Genomic DNA, 14,755 nt, shown 5'->3' with positions numbered 1-14,755 from the left:
CCATTTTATTTTGCATCTCGTTTAAAGCAGTTTTCAGCTCCTCCTGACGGTTCCTTAGTCCCTTGATCTCTGTAGCAAGAGATTCTCTGCTGTCCTCTATACTGTTTTCAAGCCCAGCGATTAATTTTATGACTATTATTCTAAATTCACTTTCTGTTATATCATTTACATCCTTTTTGATCAGTTCATTGGCTGTTGTTATTTCCTGGAGATTCTTTTGAGGGGAATTCTTCCGTTTGGTCATTTTGGATAGTCCCTGGAGTGGTGCGGACCCGCAGAGCACTTCCCCTGTGCTGTGGTGTATAACTTGCGTTGGTGGGCGGGCCGCAATCAGACCTGATGTCTGCCCCCAGCCCACCGCTGGGGCCACAGTCAGACTGGTGTGTGCCTTCTCTTCCCCTCTCCTAGGGGCGGGATTCACTGTGGGGTGGCGTGGCCCGTCTGGGCTACTTGCACGCTGCCAGGCTTGTGGTGCTGGGGATCTGGCGTATTGGCTGGGGTGGGTAGGTAAGGTGCACGGGGACAGGAGGGGCAGGCTTAGCTCGCTTCTCCTTAGGTGATCCACTTCAGGAGGGGCCCTGTGGCAGCGGGAGGAGTCAGACCCGCTGCCTGAGGGGTGGCTCTGCAGAAGCACAGCGTTGGGTGTTTGCGCGGAGCAAGTTCCCTGGCAGGAACTGGTTCCCTTTGGGATTTTGGCTGGGGGATGGGTGAGGGAGACGGCACTGGCGAGCGCCTTTGTTCCCCGCCAAACTGAGCTCTGTCGTTCCAGGGCTCAGCAACTCTCCCTCCCTTTGTCTTCCAGCCTTCCCGCTTTCTGAGCAGAGCTGTTAACTTATGACCTCCCAGATGCTAAGTCCCGCTTGCTGTTGGAACACACTCCGTCTGGCCCCTCCGCTTTTGCAAGCCAGACTCGGGGGCTCTGCTTGGCCGGCGGGCCGCCCCTCTGCCCCGGCTCCCTCCCGCCAGTCCGTGGAGCGTGCACCAACTCACCGTCCTTCCTACCCTCTTCCGTGGGCCTCTCGTCTGCGTTGGCTCCGGAGACTCCGTTCTGCTAATCCTCTGGCGGTTTTCTGGGTTATTTAGGCAGTTGTAGGTGGAATCTAAGTGATCAGTAGGACGCACGGTGAGCCCAGCGTCCTCCTATGCCGCCATCTTCCTCTCTCTCCTCAGCATCCAACTCTTGATTCTGGCACAGGTCGTGATCTCACAGTCGTGGGATCGAGCCTCATGTTGGGTTTGGGATTCTCATGGAGTCTACTTGGGATTCTCTCTCTCTGCCCCTCTCTGGCTCACACTCTCTCTCTCTCTCTCTCAAAATAAATAAATATTTAGAGTGTTTTTTAAAAAATGTTTTATTTATTTTTGAGAGAGTGAGTATGAGCAGGAGAGGGGCAGAGAGATAGATGGACAGAGGATCTGAAGCAGGCTCTGCTCTGACAGCATCGAAATCATGAACTGTGAGATCATGACCTCAGTTGAAGTTGAACATTCAACCCACTGAGCCACCCAGGTGGCCCAAATAAACATTTAAAAAGATAAGAAATAAGAATAAATGAAAGATTAGAATCATATAATCATCTCAATAAATGTTGAGAAAGCATTTGACAAAATTCAGCCTTCATTTATGAATCAAAAAACTCAACAAAATCAGTATACTTGACCTAATAAAGACCATATATGACAAATACATAGGTAATATTACACTTAATGGTAAAAAAGTGAAAGCTTTCTCCTTTAAGATGAGAAATAAAACAAGAATGCCCACTCTCCCCACTTTTTAATTAAAAAAATGTTTTTAATGTTTATTTACTTTTGAGAGAGAGAGACAGAACGTGAGCGGGGGAGGGGCACACAGAGAGGGAGACACAGAATCCAAAGCAGGCTCCAGGCTCTAAGCTGTCAGCACAAAGCCTGACACAGGGCTCAAACTCACAAACCATGAGATCATGACCTGAGCCAAAGTCAGAGGCTCAACTGACTGAGCCACCCAGGTGCCCCTCTCCACTTTTTAATTTTTAAGTAATCTCTACACCCAATTGGAGCTCAGACTCACAATCCCGAGATCAAGAGTCACATGCTCTTCTGATAGAGCCAGTCAGGTGCCCCTCTCCCCAATCTTATTCAACATAGTATTTGCAGCCCTACCCACAGCAATTAGGCAAGAAAAGAAATAAAAGGCATACAAAAAGGAAGAAGTAAAACTGTCACTATTTGCAGATGACATAATACTATATATAGAAAACCCTAAAGACACTACCAAAAAACCGCTAGGAGTAATTAATGACTTCAGTGAGGTTGCAGGATAGAAAATTAATATACAAAAATCTCTTGCATTTCTATACACTAATAATGGACTATCAGAAAGAGAAATCAAGGCGTGCCTGGGCGGCTCAGTTGGTTAAGCATCTGACTTCGGCTCAGGTCATGATCTAAAGACTCAGGGGTTTGAGCCCTGCATCAGGCTCTCTGCTATCAGTGAGGAGCCTGCTTTGGATCCTCTGTCCCTCTCTCTCTGCCCCTCCCCTGCTTGTGCTCTTTTATCTCTCTCTCTCTCTCTCTCAAAAATAAACATTTAAAAAAAGAGACAGAGAGGCATCTGGGTGGCTCAGTCAGTTAAGTGACTTCGGCTCAGATTAAGATCTCACGGTTTGTGAGTTCGAGCCCCACATCAGGCTCTTTGCTGTTGTCACAGAGCTCACTTAGATCCTCTGTCTTCCTCTTTCTCTGCCCCTCTCCTGCTTGCACTCTCTCTCAAAAATAAACATTTAAAAAAGAGAGAGAGAAATCAAGAAAACAATCCCATTTACAACTGCATCAGAAAGAATAAAATACCTAGTAATAAATTTAACCAAGGAGTAAAAGACCTGTACACTGAAAAATATGACTTGAAAGAAATTCAAGAAGTTACAAATAAATGGGAAGCTATTCCATGCACATGGATTTGAAGTATAAATATTGTTAAATGTCCATACTACCCAAAGGAATCTACAGATTCAATGCAAACCTCATCAAAATTCCAATGGCAGTTTTTACAGGACTAGAAACAAACAATCCTAAAATTTATACAGAATCACAAAAGATCCTGAATAGCCAAAATAATCTTGAGAAAGAACAAAGTCAGAGGTATCCCACTCCCTGATTTCAAATGATACTACAACGCTATAGCAATCAAAATAGTATGGTATTGGCATAAAAGCAGACACATAGATCAATGCATTAGGAAAGAGAGCTCAGAAATAAACCCACACATATATGGCCAATTAATTTATGACAGAGGAGGCAAGAACATACAAAAGAGAAAGGATAGACTCTTTAATAAATGTTGTGCAGACTGGACGGCTACATGTAAAAGAATGAAACTGGACCACTATCTTGTACCGTTTATAAAAATTAACTCAATATGGATTAAAGATTTGAATGTTAAGACATGAAACCATAAAACTCCCAGAAGAAAACAGGCAGTAGGCTCCTTGACATCAGTATTAGCAATTTTTTTTTTTTTTTTGGAACTGGCTCCAAAAGCAAAAACAAACAAGTTGGACTACACCAAATTGAAAAGTTTCCGCATAGCGAAGGAAACCATCAGCAAAAGAAAAAGTAAACCTATCAAATGGGAGAAGATATTTTCAAATCATATACCTGATAAGGGGTTAATATCCAAAACATACTTAAAAATTCAGACAATTCATAACAAAAAATTTTTTTAATGGGCAGAAGATCTGAATACACATTTTTTTCCAAAGAAGACATATAGAAGGCCAACAGGCACATGAAAAGATGCTCAATATTACCAATCATCAGGTAAATAAATGAAATATCATCACACATCTGTCAGAATAGGTATTACAAAAAAGACAAGAAATAAAAGATTTAGGTGAGGATGTAGAGAAAAAGAAACTCTTGTAGACTGTTGATGGGAATGTAAATTTGTGCACCCACTATGGAAAACAGTATGAAGATTCCTAAAAAAATTAAAAATAGGCCTGCCATATGATGAAGAAATTCCACGCTGGGTTTTCTGTCTGAAGAAAAAGAAAACACTAAATTGAAAAGATATATGTACCCTTATGTTTGTTGCAGCATTAATTTATAGTAACTAAGATATAGAAACAACCTAAGTGTGCATTGATGGATGAATGTATAAAGATGTGGCATATAAATATAATGGAATACTACTCAGCTATTAAAAAGAATGAAATCATGCCATTTGCAACAATATGGATGGACCTTGAGGGTACTCTGCAAAGGAAATAGGTCAGACAGAGAAAGGCAAATACTACACGATCTTACTTGTATGTGGAACCTAAAAAACAAAACAACACAAAGCCTAGACTCCTAGATGTAGAAACCAGACTGGTGGGTGCCAGAGAAGAAAGGAGATTGCTGGGGGAGATATGGGTGACAGGGATCAAGAGGTACAAACTTTCAGAACTAAAATAAAAAAGTCATGGGGATATAATGTACAGCATGGGGAATATAGTCAATAATACTGCATTAACTTTGTATGGTAATAGCTGGTAAAGAGACTTATTTTGGTGATTATTTTGCAATGTATACAAATGTTGAATTACCAAGTGGTACATCTGAAGCTAACATAATGTTGTCAAATATACCACAATTAAAAAAAAAAAAAAAAGAAAAAAGAAAAAAAAGGAAAAACAAAAAGAAAATATACCAAACACATTTTATAAATACTTTCACCAATGGCTAGTTTATAAAAACAATTTATGTTCTTCAGAAAATTAAATTAACCATTTTGATTAATGGAGCATTTAGTATATTACAAACATAGAAATATTAGGGGCAAATCAACACCTACCAAAATGTCTGGAATGATGAATGGGCAGATGTGGTTGGAGGTTTCAAGTCTTGAATTAAAAAAAAAAAAAATCTTCTGAGTTGGGTATACACGTGTATTACCAATCATTTCTAGAAAAGAAAAAGCCAAGAGCCAGATTTTAATAATAAGAAAACTGGAACTGGATAGAGACATTAACAAAGGGGGAAATTCTTAGGAAGAAAAAAATGGTTTTAAAAAAAGTACTATAAATTTGGGGTAAAATAAAACTGAGTATAAATGGTCTATATGGTAAGGAAAGAATTCCATGGTCATCTCAGCCAGCATGGATTAGAGTTAAAGTGGGTGAGAGGCCATATATTTTTTTTGCCTAAAATACTCTCAGATCATTTTCTGTAAGGTTTTCTTCCTTCGAATCTTACTCTGGGAAAAGTGATTTGAAATGTTAGGGCATAGAAAACACAAAGCATAGAAAATTCCTTATCTGTTAATTACAAATTTTATGTTTATCACATTTTATTTATATTTGTGCTATGCTAGGCATCTTTTTAAGAATTCAGAGGAAATCCTATTTTTTAGAAAATAAAACTAATCAAAGATGCAGGATAAAATCAGTAGGTATTTATGCAAAGAATTAAAAAAACATAGGTTTAATATTTCAAAAATAACAAATTCATATTCACCATTTATTGATGCCCATAATGCACTATGTACTGACATCTACATGTCAAGACTATTCTAGTGATAGTTAATAGTAATAATTTAGGCTAAATAACTTGCAATATATAAATTTTGTAGTTTAATGAATAAGAAATTAAGTTATATTCCAGGCTCAAAAAAATTATAATAAATATTCAGTTTAAAATAAGTATTATCATTTTCTTATTAAGTAATGTAGTTTTTTCCCTCCTAGTTTCATTGTATAATTGACGTAGAAGTCTGTATCAGTTTAAGGTGTATAACATAATGATTTATGTATATATTACAAAATGATAGCCACAATTTTAGTTAACATCCATCAACTCACATAGTTACAATTTTTTTTCTTATGATGAGATTTTAAGATCTATTATCTCAGTAACTTTCAAATATACAATATGGTATAACAGTTTTAAATATATATTACTTAGAAGACGTATTTCTAAAGGTAAAATTCTTTGACTTCATTGTAAAACTAGTTCAATCAATGATTTATCTCAACCCAATATGACAAAATACAACTTTATTTAAATTAGTTGTGGAAGGCAAAATGACCAAGGCTAAGCCTATATATTGTGTTTCCCTACTACCTTTATGAAAGAAATGACAGCAATATTTTACCTTTGTATAGTTCATGTATCACAAAAAAGATTTCAATATTACATAAAGTTAAACTCAAGTACAGAGAAGGATCTAACAAAATTTAACATGTTAATTATGCAACATAAACTAAGATATTTGGCTTTGCAGGGAAGACACTGAATTACACCCAGATAATCATGTCATTACTTGGTAGCAATGTTTTTCTTTTTAAAAAATGCTTATGCTTTGTTATAAAAAATGCTTGCCACAGAAAGTTTATATTTGAATCTTTTGATATGGTTCAATTTCTGTTAAGTTTCAAGATGAAAAGTATCAGAGTGAGTGTAAACAGAATCCACCAGAACTATTCTTTTCATCATGGTGCTTTGGTGCTTTTGGCCTTGTCCTTATCATTAACAGATTTACAGCAGCAGCAGGACACTGTCAGCCTTTTCAAGTTTTGTCTTTTGACTTGCATTCTTTTCCTCTTCAGTGCAGTCAGAGGCCAAATTCCCACCTCCCCATCATCTTTGTCTCTGTATTGTCTTAAAAAAATTTTTTTTAATGCTTATTTTTAGAGAGAGAAAGACACACACACACACACACACACACACACACACACACACAGAATGCAAGCAGGGCAGGGAGGGGGGGTGGGGCAGAGAGAGAGGCAGACACAGAACCCAAGGCAGGCTCTAGGCTCTGAGCTGTCAGCACAGAGTCCAATGCGAACTCGAACTCACGAGCCATGAGATCATGACCTGAGCTGAAGGCGGACGCTTAGCCAACTGAGCCACCCAGGTGCCCCTCTTTATTCTCTTTTAAAGAGGATATTACATTCTGACAAAATATGCCAGTGATGAAGTCATATTTTAGCCGTAGGATATAAATATCACCTCCTACTTTGTTTTATATGTTTTCCTCTTTCTCTGCTCTCTTTAGACTAATTAGTCCCCAGAATTGGAAATTCCTTGAATGAATCCGAATAATTCTTTATCTGAACAAGGGGCACCTGAGTGGCTCAGTCAGTTGAGCGTCTCTTGATTTTGGCTCACTCAGGTTGTGATCCCAGGGTTGTGGGATCCATGCTGAGCTTGGAGCGTGCTTGAGATTCTCTCCTTCTGTCCTTCTCCCCTGCTCGTACCTGCTCTCTCACTCTCTCTCTCTCTCTCTCTCTCACTCTCTCAAAAAACATTCAGCCTTTATAAACAAATGATTTTGACAGAAACCAGGCTCCTCCCACCTTTGTACAAGTTGCTCCTTGTTTTCAAATGCCAGCTAATCATCCATTTCACAGGACCATTCATAGATAACCTAATGCCACCTCTCTGCTTACTCCATGAAGTGATTGCTTGTGTCTGATTTCTTTGATCCGTTTGGTATGTCTGGCTTTATGTCTTTGAATATACTCGCATGTTTTGTCTCCCTCACTAGATTATAAATGCCTCAATATTAGACACAATGTGTTCTAATCAAGGACGGACAATTATTTGCCTGCAGACCTATGAATTCAAATGAAATGCTTTAACTTTTTCCTAGTTCCAAAATCCTTTCCAAATCTCTTCCTTCTGATTCCCAGAACCACAGTCCAAGTTCCTGCCCCCATTCCCTCTCACCTGACTACTGCAATCATCTTCTAATTATTTACCTAGCCTTTGCTCTCTGACCTCTGGCAATTTACCTTCGATTTCCTTCTCAGTTATCTTTCTAAAGCAGTTCTGATGGTGTCACTCCCTAGGTTAAAAGCCCTCCATGGCTCTCCACTGCCTACAAATAAAATCTCCAGCTTGGCATTCAAGGTCTTTACAGTCTGGTCCCATCCCCTCTTTCTAACCCCATTCCAACCACTTACTCCTCCTACTGTGTATTCTATGAGCTACTGTTTATCAAATACATCTTTGCACATTCCTGTCCCATCTTTCTTCATTTTCTGTCTTTCCTAAGATGAGTTTCTCCACCTACTCTCATCACGCTCTTTAATAAAGGATCCCAGCTCAAGAGGATTACTTCTTACCTGGCTTGTTGTCCCTAGTCAACTTGTTTCTTCTCCGTTCCAGAGCATGTTATCTCCATTTTAGCATTTTCCATTTATACTGTGAGCAACTTTAAGACAGAGATGATGATTTATTTATCTTCCTATGGCTATAGCGTAGCAAGTGAAGTGGGAGGAAGAGAATAATTTCCCTAGGAAATGAAGGAAATACTGCTAAAGACACAGGTAGGGGAAATTTCCCAACTTTCTTGGAAGAGGTTCAAATTCTTTAATTATTGACATCCACCTTACTTGAAGTAGCTTCTTGGAATTAAGAGTTCAGAGAATCTCTGGGGCACCTGGGTGGCTAGTCCAACTTTGGCTCAGGTCATGATCTCATTGGTGGTGGGTTGGAGCCCCACCTGGGGCTCTGTGCTGACAGCTCAGAGCCAGGAGCCTGCTTCAAATTCTGTTATCTCCCTCTCTCTCTGCCCCTCCCCCATTTGTGTCCTTCTTTCTCTCTCTCTCTCTCAAAAATAAGTATTAAAAAAAAGTTCAGAGACTTTCTAATAAAAACTGTATTTTCTAGAAGTCAAGTTTGTAACTTTCCTGACATGGAAATTAAGACTCTAAATCAGCCTCATCAAGCTCAAAAAATCTACAGCCTGCCTCCAGGAACCAATTAATTTCTTCTGTGCAACCCCACCTAGCTATTAGAATTTATTAAAATACTACATTTAAGTCAAGATAACTGTGATCTCTTATTTGATCAATGGTGCAGTATTGTCCTGGGATCTACATCTAATCTTGCCACCACTGGTCAATTGGCACGTGGCTTTCAGGACATGAGCCGTCAGAAACAGCTCTGTAATTACTTGTGATTACTTGAGTCGAACGATTCCGTGCCTATGGTGGTTATTTCGCCTTCATTCACCATTAAACACTTGATTCTGTGCCAGCAGGATGTCCGGGTGCTTGGCCACTCGCACCTCGGAGGCCGGCCCCCAGGGTCGTGGCCTCTCCGAACCAACGGTGGTCAGAGGCAAGCCGGCAGCATCAGCCGGAGGGAAACGAGGGCTGAAGTTGGAGAAGGGGGCGGACAAGGTCCGCCCGCCCAGCGCCGCGACGCCTGGCGGGTGTCAAGGCGAACCTCAACACAGCCACCCCGCTGAGCCTCAGCACCCCCACGCCGCCGGATGCGCTCGAGGCGGCCGCGCGCGGCCAGGCGCCCTCCCGGCGCGGCAGTGGGGGGCGGGGCTGGGCGCTGCGCGCGCCGGCGCGTGGAGGCCGCGGGCGGTGGCGGAGCGCGCGCGGCCTGGGAGGGGCGCGCGGGGCGGAGGCGCGCGGCGGCGGCGGCTGCGGCCTGTGGCGCCGTCACCGGGCAGAGCCGAGCGGGTCCGGCTAGGCGCTGCTGCCGCTGGCCAGGTGCGCGGGGACGATTCCAGGCTGCGCCAGGGTCCGGCCCGCCTTCCCGCCGCCGACGTCCTCCCGTCTGCGGGCCGCCAGGGTCCCGTTATCATGTCGCTGAGGCAGCGCCTGGCCCAGCTGGCTCGCCGTCTGCAGGAGCCGCAGAAAGTGGCCCGTTTCCAGCGGCTGTGCGGGGTGGAAGCGCTACCTCGCCGCTCCGCCGCTCCCGCCACCGATCCGAGGGAGGATGAGACAGCGGAGGCGCCCCTAGCCGGAGACGCCCGGCGCCGAGAGCCGCAGCCTGGGGCGTCTGCAGGCCCCCAGCCGCCCGGGAACGACCGCAATCAGTGTCCCGCCAAGCCCGGCGGCGGCGGCGGCGCCCCCAACGGCGTGCGGAACGGGCTGGCGACCGAGCTGGGCCCGGCCTCGCCGCCGCGCGTGGGGGCCCTGCGCCGCAACTCGCTGACGGGCGAGGAGGGTGAGCTGGCCCACGTGAGCAACTGGCCGCTCTACTACCTGTTCTGCTTCGGCACCGAGCTGGGCAACGAACTCTTTTACATCCTGTTCTTCCCCTTCTGGATCTGGAACCTGGACGCCCTGGTGGGCCGGAGGCTCGTGGTCATCTGGGTGCTGGTCATGTACCTGGGCCAGTGCACCAAGGACATCATCCGCTGGCCGCGGCCCGCCTCGCCGCCCGTGGTCAAGTTGGAGGTCTTCTACAACTCCGAGTACAGCATGCCCTCCACCCATGCCATGTCCGGCACCGCCATCCCCATCTCCATGATCCTCCTCACCTACGGCCGCTGGCAGGTAAGGGTCCCTTGTCTGTCGTCTGCTCAGCCTTGGAGAGTTAAACTACCCAGAGTTGTCTTCACTCCCTGCAGTTATGTTAATTTGGCCGTTCCCCTCCCAAACCTCTCTTTCCGCGGGATTTCACAGTCCCCGCAAACAGGCCTTTTCTAGGTTTTAAAAAATTAAATGATCCGGGAAAACTTAAGAGACTTAGCTGTCAAACTGTATTCTAATTGCCTTTCTTAGAACCCAAAGGAAACGCTATTCGTGGAGTAACATTATCATTGAGCTTTGGTTGAGTTTTTAAAATGGTTTTAATTCTTGTGATGCACAGAATATAATTGTAATTAAGTATGATGTTCTTACACTTAACCAAGACCCAGTTTCACCATAATGATGCCTTGCCCCAGACTAATTCTGCCAGGCCTGGGTAAAGTCTTGAGCTTTATTTACTGAGACAGTGTTTATAAAACCGTCGTGTAATTGCAAAACAAACATGGTCGTTCGAGGCTATGAAGAAATGAATTTTAAACGAAGGCCACTGTTTATGGAAGTGAATGGAACGCAGCCTGAGTTATCTTTTTTAGGGGTGTGGCTGCTAATTTGCTGTTGGATACAAAGTTTAATTAATCTCCTAAATCACTGATTTGTAGTATCAGTTGTTGAGCTATTACGGTATTACTGTTTCATTAGCTTTGAAAGTGCATACTTTTATTACAGTTTTTCTTAAAATCAGGGCTCTTGGTCAGACTAGTGGGTTTATAAAAATGACACGTAACGACAGCAAGGACAGCCTGACAATCGGGGATGAGTTTCTAATGGGAAATATATTTTGCTTCCTTCTTTTGGCCTCCCATTTTTCACTCTTTCATGTTACTTAGGTTTGAATACTGATTCTCTTTTTTATAGAAGCAACATTTATTCTTAGACTGCTATCTTGTTTTATCCATCTTTTAAAAATTGTAAGGAGCTTTGTTCCTACTGTAGACCAGTCCCTTAATTTAAGAATAAACTTAGTAATCATGGAGAATCTAAAGAATTAGACATCCTCAATTTTTTTTTTTCCATCAGAGCACGAAATCATCTTAAATTGAGATATACTCAATTCTGTGTAAAACTCCATTAAGTTAAGCTTACTCATGCCAGATTTAATTGCAGTATAATGTCTTATCCCCATGGGCACTTCTGTGCAGTACATCTCTCTTACAGTATCATGCAAAATATGTAATGTGCAGAGTAAGAATGACAGAATTACGACAGAAGAGTACCATGGACAATTATTTTTTCCTATTTAGCCAAAGGCGACATAGGTGATACTCAAAATTGTAAAATAGTGCTGCCTATTTTGCATGAAAGATAAATATCATGTTTTATTTGATCTAAATATTTTAGAATTTAAGATTGTCATTGATTTATGTTTGGCATATTTACTGGTTAGCTAATGTTTGTCTTATTTTCACGAGACTTTCAGGAAAAAACTGTAACTGTAGGGTCTTTTATAATTCCTCAATGAGTAGCTATGTTGCATGGTGTTACTATTAGAGTCCAAGTAAAAAAAAAAAGGTTATTTTTTGCTCACTTATTCAAAGCACGTGCTAACAGAAAGTCTGAAAACTGTACTGCTGATGATTTATGAATTGTAGGTATTGGTATTGTAATATTTCAGGGTTATTTGAATTCTTAGAAAAAGCTTACATTATAGTTTTGGAGAACCTAGTATGTTTAATTCAAAGTTTGAGGAATTCGTATATCGTACAATTTTATAAATTTAGCTAGACACGACTTTAAAAATCACCTACTCTCAAACTGTATTTTACATATGTGGAGACTGAACTATTAGAATTAATCTTGTAAAATTAAATTTCTTATTTTAGATTTTTTTACTTTAAATTCGAGTAAACTTCTAAATTCGAATAATTGTTTATCTTTTGGTTATAGAAGAAAGGCTCCCTTGTATGGAAGCTCTGTGTTTATAAATGTTTTTAATAACCTAGTATGAAAAACAAAATGCTTTTTTACTTTTTACTTTTTTTTATGTTTACTTTTGAGAGAGAGAGACAAAGGTGAGTGGGAGAGGGGCAGAGAGAAAGAGAGACACAGAATCCAAAGCAAGCTCCAGGCTCTGAGCTGTTAGCACAGAGCCCGTCGCCGGGCTCAAACACATGAACTGTGAGATCATGACTTGAGCCAATGTCTGATGCTCAATTGACTGAGCCACCCAGGCGCCCCAACTTTTTTACTCTTTAAAAAAATCCTGTTATAATTGAAAACAAAAGTACCTTCCTTTGCTTAAGCTGTTTTGGTCCTACTCTCTGTCAGTATTGTAGTAGTTTGGAGGCTTATATTTTCAGGAGTGTGTAATGAAAAAACGATACTGGAAACTGGGGTAAGAATTCAGCAATGAAAGCCTGGTGTTTTTCTAATTAATAGTAGTTTGGGTTGATAGTCCTGTCTATCTGCTGGGCCCCTAGTGCTTATTCAGGACAAGTGTGGTTATTTCTATATGCCTGGGATGCTGAAACATCTCTGGAAACAGTTCTCTCACATACCATCCTTTTGGTGTGGAATAACTGCTCCCTGCCAATTAATGTGAAATCAGCTTTTGAAATCTGCTCAAGATTGACTTCCTATAAAGAGTATCCTCCCCCGCCCCCCCATTTTTTGGCTGTTTAAAAAAAAATTTTTTTAGGTTTATTTATTTTGAGAGAGACAGAGACCGTGCAAGTGGGGGAGGAGCAGAGAGAGCTGGGGAGAGAGAGAATCCCAAGCAGACTCCATGCTGCCATTGCAGAGCCCTAAGTGGGACTTGAACTCATTAAACCTTGAGATCCTGATATGAGCCAAACCAGGAGTCTGATGCTTAACCCACGGAACCTACCAAGTGCCCCTACACAGAGCCTTTTTATTTTTAATTAACCCCTTCTGTTTCATTAATCCTCATTTATTCTTAAAATGACCATAGACCAACAAAATTACTTCTGGCTTGTTGAAAGTGCAGGTTTCTATCCCTACTCTCAGAGATTCTGATCCATTAGCTAGCTAAGTGAGGTCTATTGCATTTTACTGAAGTTTCCCAAAGATTTCTGAGGAAAAAAAAAGTATTTTCTTAAACCCCTAATAAGTAAAATTAACTCTTGATCCTTAAAATATATTTTGTATTTCTCCAACATTGTTGTCTCACCTTTTTTGCAATTCCAGTCTTTGAATCTTCTTAAGGTTTGTTATATCAAAAGAGAGATTGGAACAGTATGACTCCAAGCAGTTATTTGATATTAGAAGAATTTTTTTTCATGCTGATGCAAGATAGAAAGTGTATGGCATTTCCAGGTATTAAGTAACTTGAAATCCATTAGCCAGGATAATAATTACTGCTTTCATATTATTTGTTGGAATTTTTTTGTAGCCTGAATTGGGAAAAAATAAGAAATCAGGAGCATTAGGTACTAAGAACATGGTCCTTTGAAGAATAATCTAAAATTAAAAGTAAAGCACTCCTTTTGTACTTATTTTTGCATGTCCTTTCCAAAAATAAAAATTCTTAATTTTTAAATAATATTGCATATGAGTTCTAATTATATACTTGATTTAATGACATTAAGAAAGTTTTTAGATTAATCTCATTTTAAAAAATTGTCATCATCATACACTTTATAGCCAAACCCATTCCCAACTGGTCCATATGCTCTCACTAATTTTTTTTTTTTTAACATTTATTTATTTTTGAGACAGAGAGAGACAGAGCATGAACGGGGGAGGGTCAGAGAGAGATGGAGACACAGAATCTGAAACGGGCTCCAGGCTCTGAGCAGTCAGCACAGAGCCCGACGCGGGGCTCGAACTCACTGACCGCGAGATCGTGACCTGAGCCGAAGTCGGACGCTTAACCGACTGAGCCACCCAGGCGCCCCTCACTAATTTTAATAATAATAATAGTAATTCTAGTGTTAACATGTATGAAGGTCAGACATTTTTTAAAATGTCTATTACCTGATTTAGTCTACTTTTATAACTTCCCAATGTTTGGTCCTACTATTAATACAAGTTTACAGATCAGGAAAGTAAGGTAGAGGAAGATTAATTTATTCAAAGTAACATAGCTAGTAAGTCTCACAGGGAAAATTTAAATCTTACAGACTTCAGGGGCACCTGGGGGGCTCAGTCTGTTAAGCGTTCAACTTTGGCTCAGGTCATGATCTCAACTGGTTCAGGTCATGATCTCATGGTCTGTCCATGAGTTTGCGCTCAGCGTCAGGCTCTGTGCTGACAGCTCAGAGCCTGGAGCCTGCTTCGGATTGTGTTACCTCTCTTTATGTCTCTCCATAGCTCATGCTCTATCTTTCTGTCTCAAAAATAAATAAACATTAGAAAAAAATTTTTAATCTTACAGACTCCAGAGCTTATGCAAAAATTCTTTTGAACTCACACTGTGTGATTTTTAAAGAATCTTTTCAATAATAAATATTTTTGAAATAGGATTGTGTCAAACTACACAAACAGCTTTTTAG

At 41.1% G+C, this 14,755-nt stretch overlaps 1 protein-coding gene and 1 long non-coding RNA gene across 2 annotated transcripts in view; one reads left to right on the top strand and one right to left on the bottom strand.

The window, feature by feature from the left end:
- LOC109268348 (uncharacterized) overlaps positions 1 to 14,755 on the bottom strand; it is a 103,254-nt gene that overhangs the window by 61,026 nt on the left and 27,473 nt on the right. The window contains exon 2 of the long non-coding RNA XR_008417223.1: positions 4,820 to 4,929. This is a non-coding gene — a long non-coding RNA (uncharacterized LOC109268348). The remainder of the gene's footprint in view (positions 1 to 4,819; positions 4,930 to 14,755) is intronic.
- Positions 9,348 to 14,755, top strand: part of SGPP1 (sphingosine-1-phosphate phosphatase 1) — a 35,309-nt gene continuing 29,901 nt past the window's right edge. The window contains exon 1 of the mRNA XM_019451589.2: positions 9,348 to 10,268. Coding sequence (XP_019307134.1) covers positions 9,570 to 10,268 — 699 coding nt within the window. The 5' untranslated portion in view covers positions 9,348 to 9,569. The remainder of the gene's footprint in view (positions 10,269 to 14,755) is intronic.

This window comes from Panthera pardus, unplaced genomic scaffold (assembly GCF_024362965.1).
Source record: "Panthera pardus isolate Hobbes unplaced genomic scaffold, ASM2436296v1 HiC_scaffold_24, whole genome shotgun sequence".
NCBI lineage: Eukaryota > Metazoa > Chordata > Mammalia > Carnivora > Felidae > Panthera > Panthera pardus.
The sequence above is the reverse complement of the archived record's forward strand: the minus strand, read 5'-3'. Positions and strand labels throughout refer to the sequence as shown.